Source organism: Bos grunniens, chromosome 12, assembly GCF_055505025.1.
Source record: "Bos grunniens cultivar Pamir isolate PY7600 chromosome 12, Bosgru_T2T1.0, whole genome shotgun sequence".
Classification (NCBI taxonomy): domain Eukaryota; kingdom Metazoa; phylum Chordata; class Mammalia; order Artiodactyla; family Bovidae; genus Bos; species Bos grunniens.
In genome coordinates, this window is record NC_141176.1 from 15,417,013 (window position 1) to 15,431,481 (window position 14,469).

At 40.1% G+C, this 14,469-nt stretch overlaps 1 protein-coding gene across 4 annotated transcripts in view; it reads right to left on the reverse strand.

The window, feature by feature from the left end:
* Positions 1 to 7,698: 7,698 nt before the first annotated feature.
* Positions 7,699 to 14,469, reverse strand: part of NUFIP1 (nuclear FMR1 interacting protein 1) — a 38,969-nt gene continuing 32,198 nt past the window's right edge. For 2 of the 4 annotated variants that reach the window (XM_086328892.1, XM_086328890.1), the window contains exons 8-11: positions 12,633 to 12,749; positions 10,493 to 10,596; positions 9,326 to 9,558; positions 7,699 to 7,995 (exon numbers count right to left, since the gene is read on the reverse strand). In XM_086328892.1, coding sequence (XP_086185018.1) covers positions 7,989 to 7,995; positions 9,326 to 9,558; positions 10,493 to 10,596; positions 12,633 to 12,749 — 461 coding nt within the window. In that variant the 3' untranslated portion in view covers positions 7,699 to 7,988. The remainder of the gene's footprint in view (positions 7,996 to 9,325; positions 9,559 to 10,492; positions 10,597 to 12,632; positions 12,750 to 14,469) is intronic. The other 2 variants (XM_086328891.1, XM_086328889.1) reach the window with 1 other exon arrangement.

Below are 14,469 nucleotides of genomic sequence, written 5' to 3' on the forward strand. Positions count from 1 at the left end.
ATGAGTGGTCACTAACGTTAAAAAAAAAAGGCCTCAATTATTAGTTATCTTCAGATAGTTTAATGGTTAGGGGAAGCAATCTTTGATTGTGTAAAACCAGAATTTGTGAAGTGGCTGCTGCTATCATTCCAATAAAACAAGGAAGTGGGACTTGCCCAGTCCAGTGGTTAAGACTCCATGCTTCCACTGCAAGGGGTGCAGGTTTGATCCCTGGTCAGGGAACTAAGATCCTGCATGCCATGCAGCCAAAGAAACCCCCCAAAAACAAGGAAAAATTTCAGTAGTTTTAAGAAATTGGAGAAAAGTGCATAGGAAGGAAAAAAAGGGAGCCTTGATTAAATAACTGTGCCTTTGAAGATATTATTTCAAATAAAGCCTGTAGTTTGGCTTTACAAATTAAAGCACAAAAATAAGCAGAAAAACATGCGGATACTGAACTGCAAATATTGAACCCAGGAAATGATGGTATTCCCTCCTAATAACCAGAAATCAAGTTGCCAGAAACTGGAATGTGGAAACCTTCATACAAGGGTTGCAAGATCCTGAAGCGAAGATGTCATAGTTTTTCCAGGATTTGTACAGACTTAGGTAAGTCAGCCGGATACAGAGGACCAATTGAAGAGACTTGCTTTTTTTTTATTATTATTTATTTCTGGCTGTGCTGGGTCTTCGTTGCTGCACAGGAATTCTCTAGTTGCGAGGAGTGGGACCTACTCTCTAGCTGTGGTGTGGAGGCTTCTCACTGTGGTGGCTTCTCTTGTTCCAGAGGACAAGCTCTAGGCGATCGGGCTTGAGTAGTTGCAACACACAGGCTCAGCAGTTGTGGCTCCCAGGCTCGAGAGCACAGGCTCAGTAGTTGGAGTGCAGGGGCTCAGTTACTCTGTGGCAGGTGGGGTCTTGCCAGACTAGAGATAGAACCCGTGTCCCCTGCACTGGCAGGCAGATTCGTATCCAGTGTACCACCAGGGAAGTCCCACTTGATCTCTTTATGAGATGACCCAGCAAGTGTCCCAAACATTAGCCACACCAGTGCGTGTTTCACAGGACACACTGCACTGCACACACAGTCTCTAGGCGTACAGCTCTAAAGAACAGAACTTCGAGTTGGGGTCTTTTGTCTGTGCATCAGAGTATCTGTCTTCTTTATTATTCCGTTTAACCATACTTACTGATTTTCCCCTCTTCCAATTTTGAGAAACAAAGAATCCTTCGTTTGCTAGGTCACTCCCAAGCTGCCTCCAGGTCTGCTAACAAGAGACTGTTCAGGAGCAAGTCCGCCCTCCAGAGCTCAGCCTCCATTAGAAGTGGCTTCTCTTCTGGCGATCTCTCGGTCCATTTCAGGCTTATACATCAAGCAGTCACCAGACAAAGGAAGTGAATAAGGCAACTTTCAAATGCTAATTCAGAGTGTGGGCTGTGAAAATTAGAAAACCCTCAGAAGAAAGACTGCCCTGGCCTGTCCATCAGTGGGGGTCTTGCCTCCCCTCTCCCTGAGGACTCACTGACCCTAGCACCCAGCAGTGGGGCAGAGCTCCACCATCTTCACACTTAAATTCAAACACACTGTCCTCCTCAGAATTTAATTCTCATTTTGTAATGGAAAAGAGGAAGGTGTTAGTAAATACAAGAAATAGGTTGAGCTTTTAAATACATCCAAAATATATTTTCCACTTCTCATACACAAAATGAGGCACAATATGAAATATACAGGATGATTTCAACTATGTTATCATAGCTTATCTGATTGTAAGGAGTTAATTTATAAATGATAGTTTTGTTTTTTTTTCAAATCCCTATCTTCTAGGGATGTATACTAAAATATACAGGGATAAAATAGTAAGATTCTTGAGCATAAGCTTCATATTAGCCTCCAGTGGGGTGGGGTGAGGTAAGGTGGGCTGGCATGGCTAAGGCGTAACTGAACATGACCGGCCACGGACAGATGAAGTGCTGACGCTGCAGGGCGGGTGGGAAGAAGGGCATCACTACATCACTCTCTTTCTATACGTCACATACTTTTACGTGTGCTTGAAATTTTCCAAAAGAAAATGCTTTTTAAAAAAGCCACAGGGACTTCCCTGGCTGTTCCATGGTTAAAACTCCATGCTTCCAATGCAGAGGGTGAGGGTTTGATCCTTGGTCCAGGAACTAAGATCCCACGTGCCACATGGTGAAACAAGTAAAAATTACTTAAAAAAAAAAAAACAAAGCCACAAAAAGGAGAGAGAGAAAAAAATAAAACAAAGATACTTACCCAAAAAACTGCAGAGTGAAAAAAGAGACTCAGGTAAAAGTCTTTATTAAAACAATCAACTACTCTCTCCCTATGTTCCAAATTCCTTGAAATGATCATTTTTAAAAACAACTGAATACTTACAACAGGGAAGAAATATAAGATAAAGGACGGCATCAGGAAACCAGTGGCTTGAGAAACTCCTAAATTCCTCAAAGTGGTTCTCAAAATGCACCCCCCTCCAAAAAAAAACTCACCAGCGCTACCTGAAACCTGCCATACGTGCAAATTCTCAGGCCACATCCCAGCTCTTCTTAATTATAACCTTTGGGGGCAGAGCCCTGCAATCTGGTTTTAACGAGGCCCCCAACTGATTCTGATGAACCAAAGTCTGAGAACCACTATAAAGCTGACCAGGAAACTTGGAAGGAAAGTTATGACCAACCTAGATAGCATATTCAAAAGCAGAGATATTACTTTGCCAACAAAGGTCCGTCTAGTCAAGGCTATGGTTTTTCCTGTGGTCATGTATGGATGTGAGAGTTGGACTGTGAGGAAAGCTGAGCGCTGAAGAATTGGTGCTTTTGAACTGTGGTGTTGGAGAAGACTCTTGAGAGTCCGTTGGACTGCAAGGAGATCCAACCAGTCCGTCCTAAAGGAGACCAGTCCTGGGTATTCATTGGAAGGACTATATTGAGGCTGAAACTCCAATACTTTGGCCACCTCATGCGAAGAGTTGACTCACTGGAAAAGACCCTGATGCTGGGAGGGATTGGGAGCAGGAGGAGAAGGGGACAACAGAGGACGAAATGGCTGGATGGCATCACCGACTCGATGCACGAGTTTGGCTAAACTCTGGGAGTTGGTGATGGATAAGGAGGCCTGGCATACTGCAATTCATGGGGTCACAAAGAGTCGGACACGACTGAGCGGCTGCACTGAACTGAATAAACCTGACCAGGTTGACAAGAAACAAAAGGAAGGCCTCCGCCCAAACCAGCCCCAGAGACAACCACAGGAAAGGTAAAGTTAGTCCAGAGGCACTCTAAGCCAAGTCAACAAACGACAGAAAGCCGGGGACTAGCTGCAACAGTTAAGTCCTAAACCTGCCCACCTCCAAAACCAAGCAGTTGGTGGGAGTGGCAGATAAGAGTTCTGCCCCGGAGAAAAGCTCCATCCTCAGATTAAAACTCTTGGTATTTTGGCAAAGAGGTAGGAGTGACGCCAAGAGCCTAGATTTTTTTGCCCACTCCCCCTCTATTCTAAAAAATCTGTGTGAACAAAGCTTCCTTTTCTCAGTCAAGGTAAACATCTTTTGGAGCAAAGAAGGCTTTATACAAATCTGGGAAAAATCCATGCCAACCCATTAATCAAGAGACTCTCTTTCATATGTAAAAGTGATTCTTTCAACAATTAGCAGTAAGATAATTGTTCAGTAAACTGAACAAACAGAACAACTGACAATCAGTGGGGAAGCAAATAATTCAAGGAATAGAAAATAACATGAAAATCCTCACTGGTATCCTTAGAAATATAAGGGTACTACACTTATGAAAAAAGCAACCAGAATAAGAAAGCAATCTTGAATATTTGAAAACAAATTACTAAATATTAAAAACTAAACAGAAAAGCTAAATGATTGTAGCATATCACAGCATATCATCAAGTAATTAAATGTTGAATCCTCATTTCAATTCAAAAAAATGAATTGGGAATTCCCTGAAGAGGGAATTAGTGATTTGGAAGATAACATTTGGGCGGGGGTGGGGGGGGGGGGGGCGCGGGCCACACCACGCACAGCATGCAGGCTCCCTGACCATGGAATGAATGAACCCTTGCCCCTGCGGTAGAAGCTTGGAGTCTTAACCACTGGACTACAGAGCAAGTCCTTGGAAGATAACATCTAGAGAAATCTTTCAGAATAGAACAAAAAGACCAAGACAAATTATATAAGTCCAGTGAAAAGATCAGGTCACGAAATTCCATATTCACTGGTTAAGTCCAGAAAAACAAAAGAAAAAATGGAAAGAAAATAAATCATTTTAGAAATTGTCCTTAGTCCAAGAATGGTACAATTCTTCAGAGTGAAAGGACCGTAAGGTAAGTAGAATGAATGACATATACTATATCCCACATACCTGGGCATTATTGGTGAAATTTTAGTACTCCAAGCATAAAAAGAAAACCCAAGGTTTTTCATGAAGGTGAAAAATAAGTTTTTGCCAATAAAGATAGAATCGGACTGCTGTCTGCCTTTTAAGAAGCAATACTGGATACTAGCGATCATGTGTTCAATTTTGAACCTAATACCCTAAACTCAGAGAAGGCGATGGCACCCCACTCCAGAACTCTCGCCTGGAAAATCCCATGGACGGAGGAGCCTGGTAGGCTGCAGTCCATGGAGTCACTAAGAGTCAGACACGACTGAGCGACTTCACTTTCACTTTTCACTTTCATGCATTGGAGAAGGAAATGGCAACCCATTCCAGTGTTCTTGCCTGGAGACTCCCAGGGACAGGGGAGCCTGGTGGGCTGCCGTCTATGGGATCACACAGAGTTGGACATGACTGAAGCGACTTAGCAATACCCTAAACTAGTTTTTTTTTTTTAATTGAAATGAGGATACAGCATTTAATTATTTGATGATATGCTGCAATAAACCAAAACAACTAACCCTGGGATAAAGGGAAAGGCAGTGAGAAGGAAACAGTGAACTAACAGTTTTCTAAGTAATGATACATAATGTCAAGACACAAACACATACACACAAAGATAACAGAGATGAATCTAAAAATACTCACAGGATTGCACCAGGAGGAGAGGATCCAGGTGGGGAAGTGAAAGAACGCTAAGGTAACTGACTTAATTAGGAGGTGAGTGCAAAACATGGCTGCTGGTTAATAAGTATAGAGAAAAAAGGTAACCCCTAAAGAAACAGCGATATGTTGAATTAATTTCAAAGCACTAGGAGAAAAAACAACAATCGATCAAGCCAATAAAATGGTGAAATAAAAACAGGCACAATATTCAGAAAATACAATGGCAGAAACAGTCCAAACATTTCAACTGTTTCAATTAATATGAATGGATTAAATTTCCCAGAGACTCTTAGATTGAACTCCCCTAAACCTGTTTTGAAAATAGAAGCCAATGGAGAAAGTATTAAGGACAAAAAAGAATATCTCATAGTTGTAAAAAGCACAACTCACCAAGAGTCACATAATGCTTTTACATCTCTGAAATCAATTCATTAAATGGACATCAAGAATGTAGAAGGTCTGACAATTAACAAGGTAAATCCAAAAAAGAACAGGCAAGGCACCCTTCTCCCCTCAAAACTCAAGAATATTTACAAATATTGACCATGCATTCCATAAAGCAGAAACCATACAGGTTACACTCTACCTGCTTGGGAATTGTAAACATACTTAAGCAATTCCTGGGTTAAATATAAAGTGAACTGAATCTGAAATTACCCCCTAGAAATAAACACAGCTTAACAGTCACCACAGCTTAACACTGTTGGACACAGCCAGGGCAGTACTCAGTGGGGCATTTTCAGTCTTTACCACATTTATTAGAAAACAAGAAAGACTGAAAATAAAACGTGGCACAATTTACCTTAGAGCAGTGATTGTCAAAGCCCCTGGAGACACGATGGTTCTTCGAAAATAGACTAGGAGTCTGTGAATTCATTTATATATTTGAAACCTATGGAAATTACATGCTAACCTGAGATAAAACTGCAGACTAGTCAAAATTTGAATATCAAATCAGTTTGTAATATTGGTTACTTCTCTGTCCTGTTGAGATGAACTGGGTTAAGAGTAACATCTTTGAATAATGCAAGGTTTTATTCATTTTTCTTTTACTCCATTAAAGTATTATATGAACTGAATTAATGAATGAACTAGTTGGTAATTTTCCAAAATACAGGGCTCTTTGGAGAAAGAGAGTAAAATAGAATAAAAAGGTCTGTATGGTTGTTACCAGAATGGGAAACATTGACGTCAATATGACTGTTAATCTCAGGTCTGTGATGTCACAGTGTTAGGTACCAGATGTTCCAGGATTCGGGATGGGATCTTATATACGTAGAGGAGCAAAAGGGGCAGAGGTCTGCGATCAGCTCTCTTGTCCTACTTCTTGAAGTCAAGATTCGTGGATTTCAATAATCATGATGTCAAATAAAATTAATTTTCCAACTACAAGACACTAAATTTTAAAAATCTAGCTCCTTTGGCTGAATGTCAAGAGAGGAGCTCTAAGGAATGCATTTGAGTCAGTTCTGATGAGATGGATGAACCCAGAGCCAATCATACAGAGAGAAATCAGCCATAAAGAGAAACACAGGTATCATGGATCAATGCATCTATGTGGAATCTAGAAAGGTGGTGCTGACGGACCTGCTTGCACGGCAGCACTGGACACAGACACAGCGAACAGACACGGACCCGGGTGGCAGAGGAGGGAGAGGCTGGGACGGACGGAGAGAGGAGCATGGAAACACACGCGACCACGTGCGAAACAGCCAGCCAGTGGGGATCTGCTGTTGTATGACTCGGGGAACTCAAACCCGGGCTCTGGGACAACCTGGAGGGGTGCGACGGGGTGGGAGGCGGGAGGGAGCCTTAGGAAAGAGGGGACATATGTGTACCTGTGACTAACTCATGTGGATAATAGGGCAGAAACCAACACAATATTGTGAAGGAATTATTCTTCAATTAAAAATAAATACATTAAAAAAAAGAGTAGAGCTCTAGCACTAGCTAGCACAAACGACTAGAACATAAAAGACTGGAACCTCTGGCATTACAGGAGATAAAAAAACCTTAGTAGCTGTTATTTATTTAAAACATATTTTAAGGTTCAATTATTACCTTTATAAGCAAATTTTAATTCTTTAAAACTCATGTGATATTTTACAAATTACTGTTTATGCTGTAAAAAATTAACTGAACCTCATCAAGTACTATACTTTACATACTTTTTCACAGGAAAAAAATTTTAAAACGTCCAATTCTGAACCATACCAAAAAGAAGTACTTCTACTGAACTGAACATAAACAGAAGCCATATCTGTAATATTTCAAATGATCAATACCTGAGCTGCCAATAGGTGAATGTCAACATGTCCTTTGAAATAAACAGCAGAAATTTAAATTTCAAGATGTTCTCATCGTATTAATTCGCTCTGGTTTATTTTAAAATACCCTCCTTTTGCAGGGGTTAAAGAATGACTTTCCTCTCCCATTTATTAAAAACAAAATGACTGTATTTCTCTCCTCAACCTACAGTTCTCCTCAGCTTAATTTAAAAAATTTTTAAGTTTTTTTCCTTACCAGTAAACCAGCATCTTCAATTCTTATCTGGCCCAAGAGTAGACTTCCTTATACAACAGCAATAAATACAAAGTAGAATTCTGCCAGCAAATATTACATATGATCCCAACAATACAGACAGTCTTAAAAATCAATTAGCTATTTATTTATATAGCGTCAAAGACTTGAAAATCCTACACAATAGCCCATGAGGCTTACCATTTAATTACTAAATCCAGTTGAAAAAAGAAGACTTTTCACCCACAAACTTGAGGTTGTTACTATCCTACATGCTTCAGATGTGTGTGCTAAAACACCGGGTACCTATTCATCTTTAGTGTTCACAGTAGTAGTATTAAGTCCAAAAAAGTCTTTTTTGATGATGTACCGAACACACTGCAAAATCACATTTCTTTCATGTCGAATGTCCGGAGCTAACAGCTAAAAAATAATAAAGAAAAAGATTAGCTTTTAAATAAAATACATACAAGAAACACCATCTAAGATATTCTATGTGCCTTCTCTATATGAAGAACACGGAATAATAAAGATTTGTATTATATTTACTGATTATTTCACTAAAAAACAATGTAAGAATATCTCCTTTTAACCAAAACTATCAAGATTTAAACACTAGTATCCAAGGTCCTCTCCAGGAGTATCAAGAAAGTGATGGGAAAACTAGGTTTAGAAGCTTACAATTCTTTACATCTAAAAACCGTGTTAAACAGGATCCTCCCAAACCCAAATCTATAAACAGTATAGAAACTGGTATGAAGCTATAGTAAATACAGTAACAATGAAACTAGCAGTAAATAATCCCAACATTCCTGGTCTTTCAGGACTTCCCACTTTTGTGCTTACTGTAATTGAAAGGAAACTGAAAATCCCTGGTATCTAGAATACATAACCAAGGAATCACATGTGATTTGCCAAAAAGAATAATGTAACTACTCATCTTATTTCTGATGTCAATGTAGTTCAGAAACACCCACAGAGGAACTTTCAGTAAACAGATGATTTAATATACCACTTACAAGGAAAACATTTTAAAAATGCAGTTTCCTTTACATAGCACCAAAATTTACGAAATAGTACATTTCAGATCGATTTTATTAAGAAGCAACTGTGCCTGTATGCACCATGCGGGTCTGCAGTCACAGAGCCCTCGAGCTGTAGCACAGGCGCCTCCCTAACCAGGCAGAAACCCAACTCTGCGCAGAGCGTCACCAGGCAGTTTCACAACCCCACTAGAGATTCCAGGGTATCTCCATCACTCTTAGACATGAAAGGCTCAGATCTTTGAACAGCTTAATGTCCATTACCCAGAATCAAAAGAGGCACTACTTCTTTATAATTTAAAGAAAAATTGTAAGCTTTTGAGCACATCACACTGAGAATAAAGTCAACAAAACACAAAACAAACACACAATACCCTTTTTCTCCCTTTTAGCCTGCACTGTATTTAGTTGTGCTTTCAATGAAAATTTGAAAAAAGGTCAGTACACTTCGATACACTTTACCAACTACCTAAGCCTGGGTTCCTTTATTTTAAGCAGTTTTGAAAACTGTAATTATTCCACATTTACTGAGTATCAGCTATATTCCAAAGGCAGTTTCAGAACTAAGATACATACATAACTCTTCGAGGAGCATATGTCTCTGGTAACCTTAAAACACACACGGATGGACACACACACACACACACACACACACACACACAAGCCCAGCAGCTCTATTCTCAGGACACGAGAACACAAAGACCACTTACCATTTCCAGGAGATATGGATGGTGTGTTCTTGGTTCAAATAATGTTCGATACTTGAGATCATTCTTTTTCCTCTTAGGATTTGTGTTTTTAAAACTTCTCTTTTGGCTCTCACACTTGGCTTCTGAGGAATTTTTAACAGTTGCTTTAACATCTTGACTTGGTTTCTTAGGAGTATTGCTATGAAGAACCTGGTCTTCTGCCAGAATGTCTGCTTCAGTCCTGATGGGAGCTTCTACATGTGATGAAAAATAAACACAAAAATAACGAATTAAAAAACAGGTAAAACTTCCAAAAATAACCAATAAAAATACCCCCCACAATAATCTTCCCCAGCCAAACAGTTACTTACTTAAAACTGAGCATGTACAGTGTATTACAAAATTTTTCAAATTGGGAACTATGACTGCCAATAACTGAGGAGATTACTGTGAAGAGCTATGGAAAATGATCCCTATGAAAGAAGTAATACCAGATGGAAACTTGGATCTACACATAGGAGTGAAGAGGGCCAGAGACAGTCAATATGTGGATAAATACAAACGACCTTTTTCATTTGAAAAAATTTTGTAAAGATAATTGACAACTGAAAGCAAAAATGCATAACAACAATGTCTGTGGGGCTTATCAGCATCTGCAGAACTAAAACCTGAGAGCACAGCACAAAGGGAGGGAAGAGGAAAACCTAAGCATACTGCTGTAAAATTCTTAAATTACAGCAACACCTCGTTTTACTGTGCTTTGATTTAATGGTCTTCAGAGACAAAGCATTTTGTACAAATTGAAGGTCTGTGGCAACACTGACCAAGTCTGTTAGCACCATTTCTCCAACACTGTTTGTTCATGTCTCTGCATCATATTCTGATGATTTTTGCTCAATGTCTCAAACTTTCACTGTTATTATATGTTATGGGCATATGTAATCTCTGATCTTTGATACTACTATTATAACTGTTTGGGGTCACCATGAACCATGTCCATATAAGATAGTCAACTTATCAATGTTATGTTCTGCCTGCTCCCCCTACCTGCCATGCTCCTCTCTCTCTCCTCCTCCTCAGGCCTCCCTATTCCCTGAGACATCATACTGAAAATAGTACACGGTTAATAACCATACTAATGGTTGATAACCACAGGCTTCCTCAGTGGGTCAGCTGTAAAGAATCCACCTGAAATGCAGGAGCTCCAGGAGACGTGGGTTCGATCCCTGGGTCAGGAGGATCCCCTTGAGTAGCAAATAGCAACCCACTCCAATTTTCTTGCCTGTGAGATCCTATGGAGAGAGAAGCCCAGCAGGCTATAGTCCATGGGGTCACAAAAGTAGGACGTGACTTAGAGACTAAAACAAAAACAACAGAGATGCTATTTCATGGTTCAGAGAAGGCTCACTTTATTCCCTTGTTTCACTTATTGCAAAGTCCTGCTGTGTCAATATCCTATCCCAATCTATAGCCCAGTAACACTGCAAGCTAGAAATCTGCGAGTGACCTGGATGGCTTAATAAAAGCAAATTCAAATTACATAAAATAATTCCTAAGGCTTAGGAATGTGAAGCAAGGACTTTTTCCTGAAGGCAAGACATTTTAGACAATCAGTCAAACTGAATTCATACAAAGTCAAAAGAATAGCTATGCACCACCTATTGCCACACAAAGAAAGATGTAACGGAAGGCAATACAGTTGGCTCCTTTAGACCTAAGCTTTACGTCAGCTTTGCCACATACTAGTTTTGCCAGTGTGTCCTCTTGAAGCTTCAGTGTCTATAAAATAAAGGGCTGAAAACTTGATCCCTTCCAGTTTCCTCTCTGCCTCCTCAAAGTGGCAGTCTCAAAATGAAGACATGAGTATAAAACTATTAAATATCTTATCTTAGGAATGAGAGAGGAAAGCATTTGTATGGCTTGTTTTTATGGGATTCAGTAATCTGGTAATAGTTTTCTTTGCTATCACCTGTCATAAATACACAAGATAAGCAGGAAACGTAATATGTGTTTAAAGAATAACTTCATCTTCATATCAGTGTACTAGAAACAAGAGTAAGGAACTAAATACTATTTTTCTTAAAATTCAAAAAAAAAAAAAAAGAAGAAGAGGCAACCATCTGTAAAGGACTCCTCTGATAAACCCAAAGCAGATTATATTTCAAAATTCAAGCAGCCTTTAACCAGTTAACATGGTAAAGCTTGGCCTTTCAAAAAGAGGAAAAAAAAAACCTGTATGTTATAGATACCCAGATCTAAACCTTAACTTTCATATTAAAGCCCAACTCTTTCTTCTTCAGCATTTTCCAACTACATAAACATTGATTTTCTCTAGCTTAGTCAACATTAAAAGTCCTGCCATCTTCATCCCATTACATTTAAACCTCCCTTTCATCCTACATTTTCACTTTGAAGACCCTCTATTCCTGTCTTCAGTAGAGCCCCTACTGTGATGACGCATGTGAGACACACACTCAGAATTCTCTCGTGGCTGGTGAAGCCCAGATGTAACAACCATGCAGAGCCAGGGTCAGAGGCGCGACAGGACACACAGTTATTCACCAAACAAACGCTGGGTTACTGGTGTGAACCTTGGCTCGAGTTGCCCATACTGCCAAGCCTACTCGTAGCCCTGTTAGGAGGCCCTAGAAGAGATGCCAGACGTTGAGTTGGTTTATCACCGTTGCTTTTTTGGGGGGGAGGGGGAGTTTGTCATCACCTTTTAAGGTTAAAACATGTATCCTGAATAACATTAACTTCTCAGAAACACTATCAAAAGGATTCCATGTCTCCCAACCTTTAAAATACACAGGCTAATGCAACACAAGCACATACGATTCCTGTGTTCTCCGAATGAGACAGCTTAGGTAAATGTGCTCTATAAGGAGCGATGCCCCATATACAGGTAAGGAATTTTACCATCCTCTTTGTCATAAAGGACCCCTCTCCAGCTTCAAAAGGTGCGAAACGTGTTAAGACAAGGGTTCTTGAGAGTGGGAAGGAGTATTAACTTCCTTTGCTTTATCTTTTAGAATTTTCTCTGATTTCACTAGTGGATATCTCTTCCCCTTCCTCTTCTTTCATTATGTTATTTTTCCCCCTTTCTCCTAGAGGAGCAACACAGTTCTCCATCTCTCCCACGTCCCTTCATCCCATGTTAACTTCGGAATCAAATGAGAAAGGAATTTGAGGCTCAACTTAAGAATGTGCATGACACATCTCGTCCTCAGATACATACACGTGAAAGGATGCTACTGATGCACAGTGTACATCAGAGGCAACAGTGGAGTGATCCACACCCACTGTTACCACCCGGAGCCAGGCTCACCTTCCGGCTCACTCTCTGACCCCGAGAGGCCGCCGTAGCTGCTCATCAGGGAGCACAGCGCTGGGGTCACTTCCTTGGGTATGACAGCACTCTGCGGTTTCTCCTCTTTGTCAGACTCTGAAACAGGAAGCACTGAGAATGAAACTGTACATCAAAAATATCTACCAGCATAAAAATGAAAGCTGACAGCCCCCCACCCCCTCATGTTAGTGAAAAGAAAGCACTTTCTGATCATGTCCTCAATCTTCCTGAAAACGAAACCCAGGAGACTTGAAAATTTTCCCCTTGGTTTAAATCTTCACAGTCAGAGAAGCTATCTGCCCCAAAGAGAAAACAGAGGGGCAAATGGAAGCTACATGCAACTCAAGTCTCTTACCATGCTTCACTGGTTATGGAACTTGAGTCTTCTCTAAACGAATTACACAGTCTTTGTTATTATTTTATCTCATGATATTAATTCATTTTATTACAGTACCAGGAAAGCCATAAATGTATTTTTAACATCACTGGACTAGGATCATAGACTCTGAAAATTAGATTTGGAGTAAATAAAATATAAATGGCCACTCTTTTCAAGACTGGTTTAGAGGGTACAAGTAGTATTTCAACCTTTCTACAGTTAAAGGCATAAACATAACGCCTCACTGAATCTGCCCTAAATTTTTATTGTTGAGAACTTCTAAGAACTTAAGTAAACAAGCCAAGCACAAGAATTTAGCGAGTACTAAGAGCCTGCCAAAGGTGAAGTGTTTGATCAGAGCCCAGCAAGTTTAGTTGTAGCCCCAGGACACCACCTATTGCGTTTATTTTTGGCACCTCTGAAAGTGTATTACATTTATTCTGAACAAGTCAGTAGTGCCTGACGGAAGAATGAAGACAATAACTTGCTTGTGTAATGAACCAGCTCAACCCCACAACCAATAGAAAATGTTTCAAGACAGTACTGAACATTCACCAAGTCGGTCCAAGGGAAACCGAAGCACGCCCGCAGGAAAAAGGAAGTGAGCATGGAACGACCACCTTCCGGTCGATGAAGTGAGAGCCCCTCTCCACCAATCCACACTGCCCAGCACCCACTCCAAAAACTGCTCCTCGTCAATTCTGAGCTAACTTCTTATCTTTTCTCCTGAATTAATAAAGGGGAATTGAAAATACGCAGTTTTATTTATAAATGACTAGTGGATAAAACAGAATCTGCAACAATATTAGTGTGGAGACTGTTCATCTCATTGTTTAAATGATGATATGCCAAAATGCAGACGCACCAGAAAGTACAATACAGATGACTAAATAACGCTCTTTAAAAGCATGAGCTCATTTCACGCTTTTGAAGTGTCACCTTCATTATTAATTACAGGTGGTAATACCAAAATTCAAGAGAATCTGAACTGGATGATCCCTCAGGTAACAGAACAATACAACAGCCAGGTCAAATTTAAATCCTGGCTACCTGACTCTAAATCCCAAGTATTAACTACTGGGCTAGAATATCTCCTACAGATATATAAAGTCCTCTGAAAATTAAGTCATCCTACCAAACTCTCTCTACGGTCAAGAATAATGCCAAGAAATGTCTTTCAGCTACAGCCCATTTCTCTGTTCCCTTTCACAGCAAAACCCCAACTATTTATATAATTCACCAGGGAAGTCGCTTGGGCCTGAAATTTCCTACAGCTATCTGACCCTCTAGAATCTACTTCAATCTGTCTTTCAGGCCCACCACACCAGTGAACTTTTTCTTCCAAGGTCACCGGATTCTTCTGTGTTGCCACGTCTAAAGGTCAGTTGCTGGTGTTCATCTTACTTAACCTAGTGACAACATCTGACAGTGCGACCG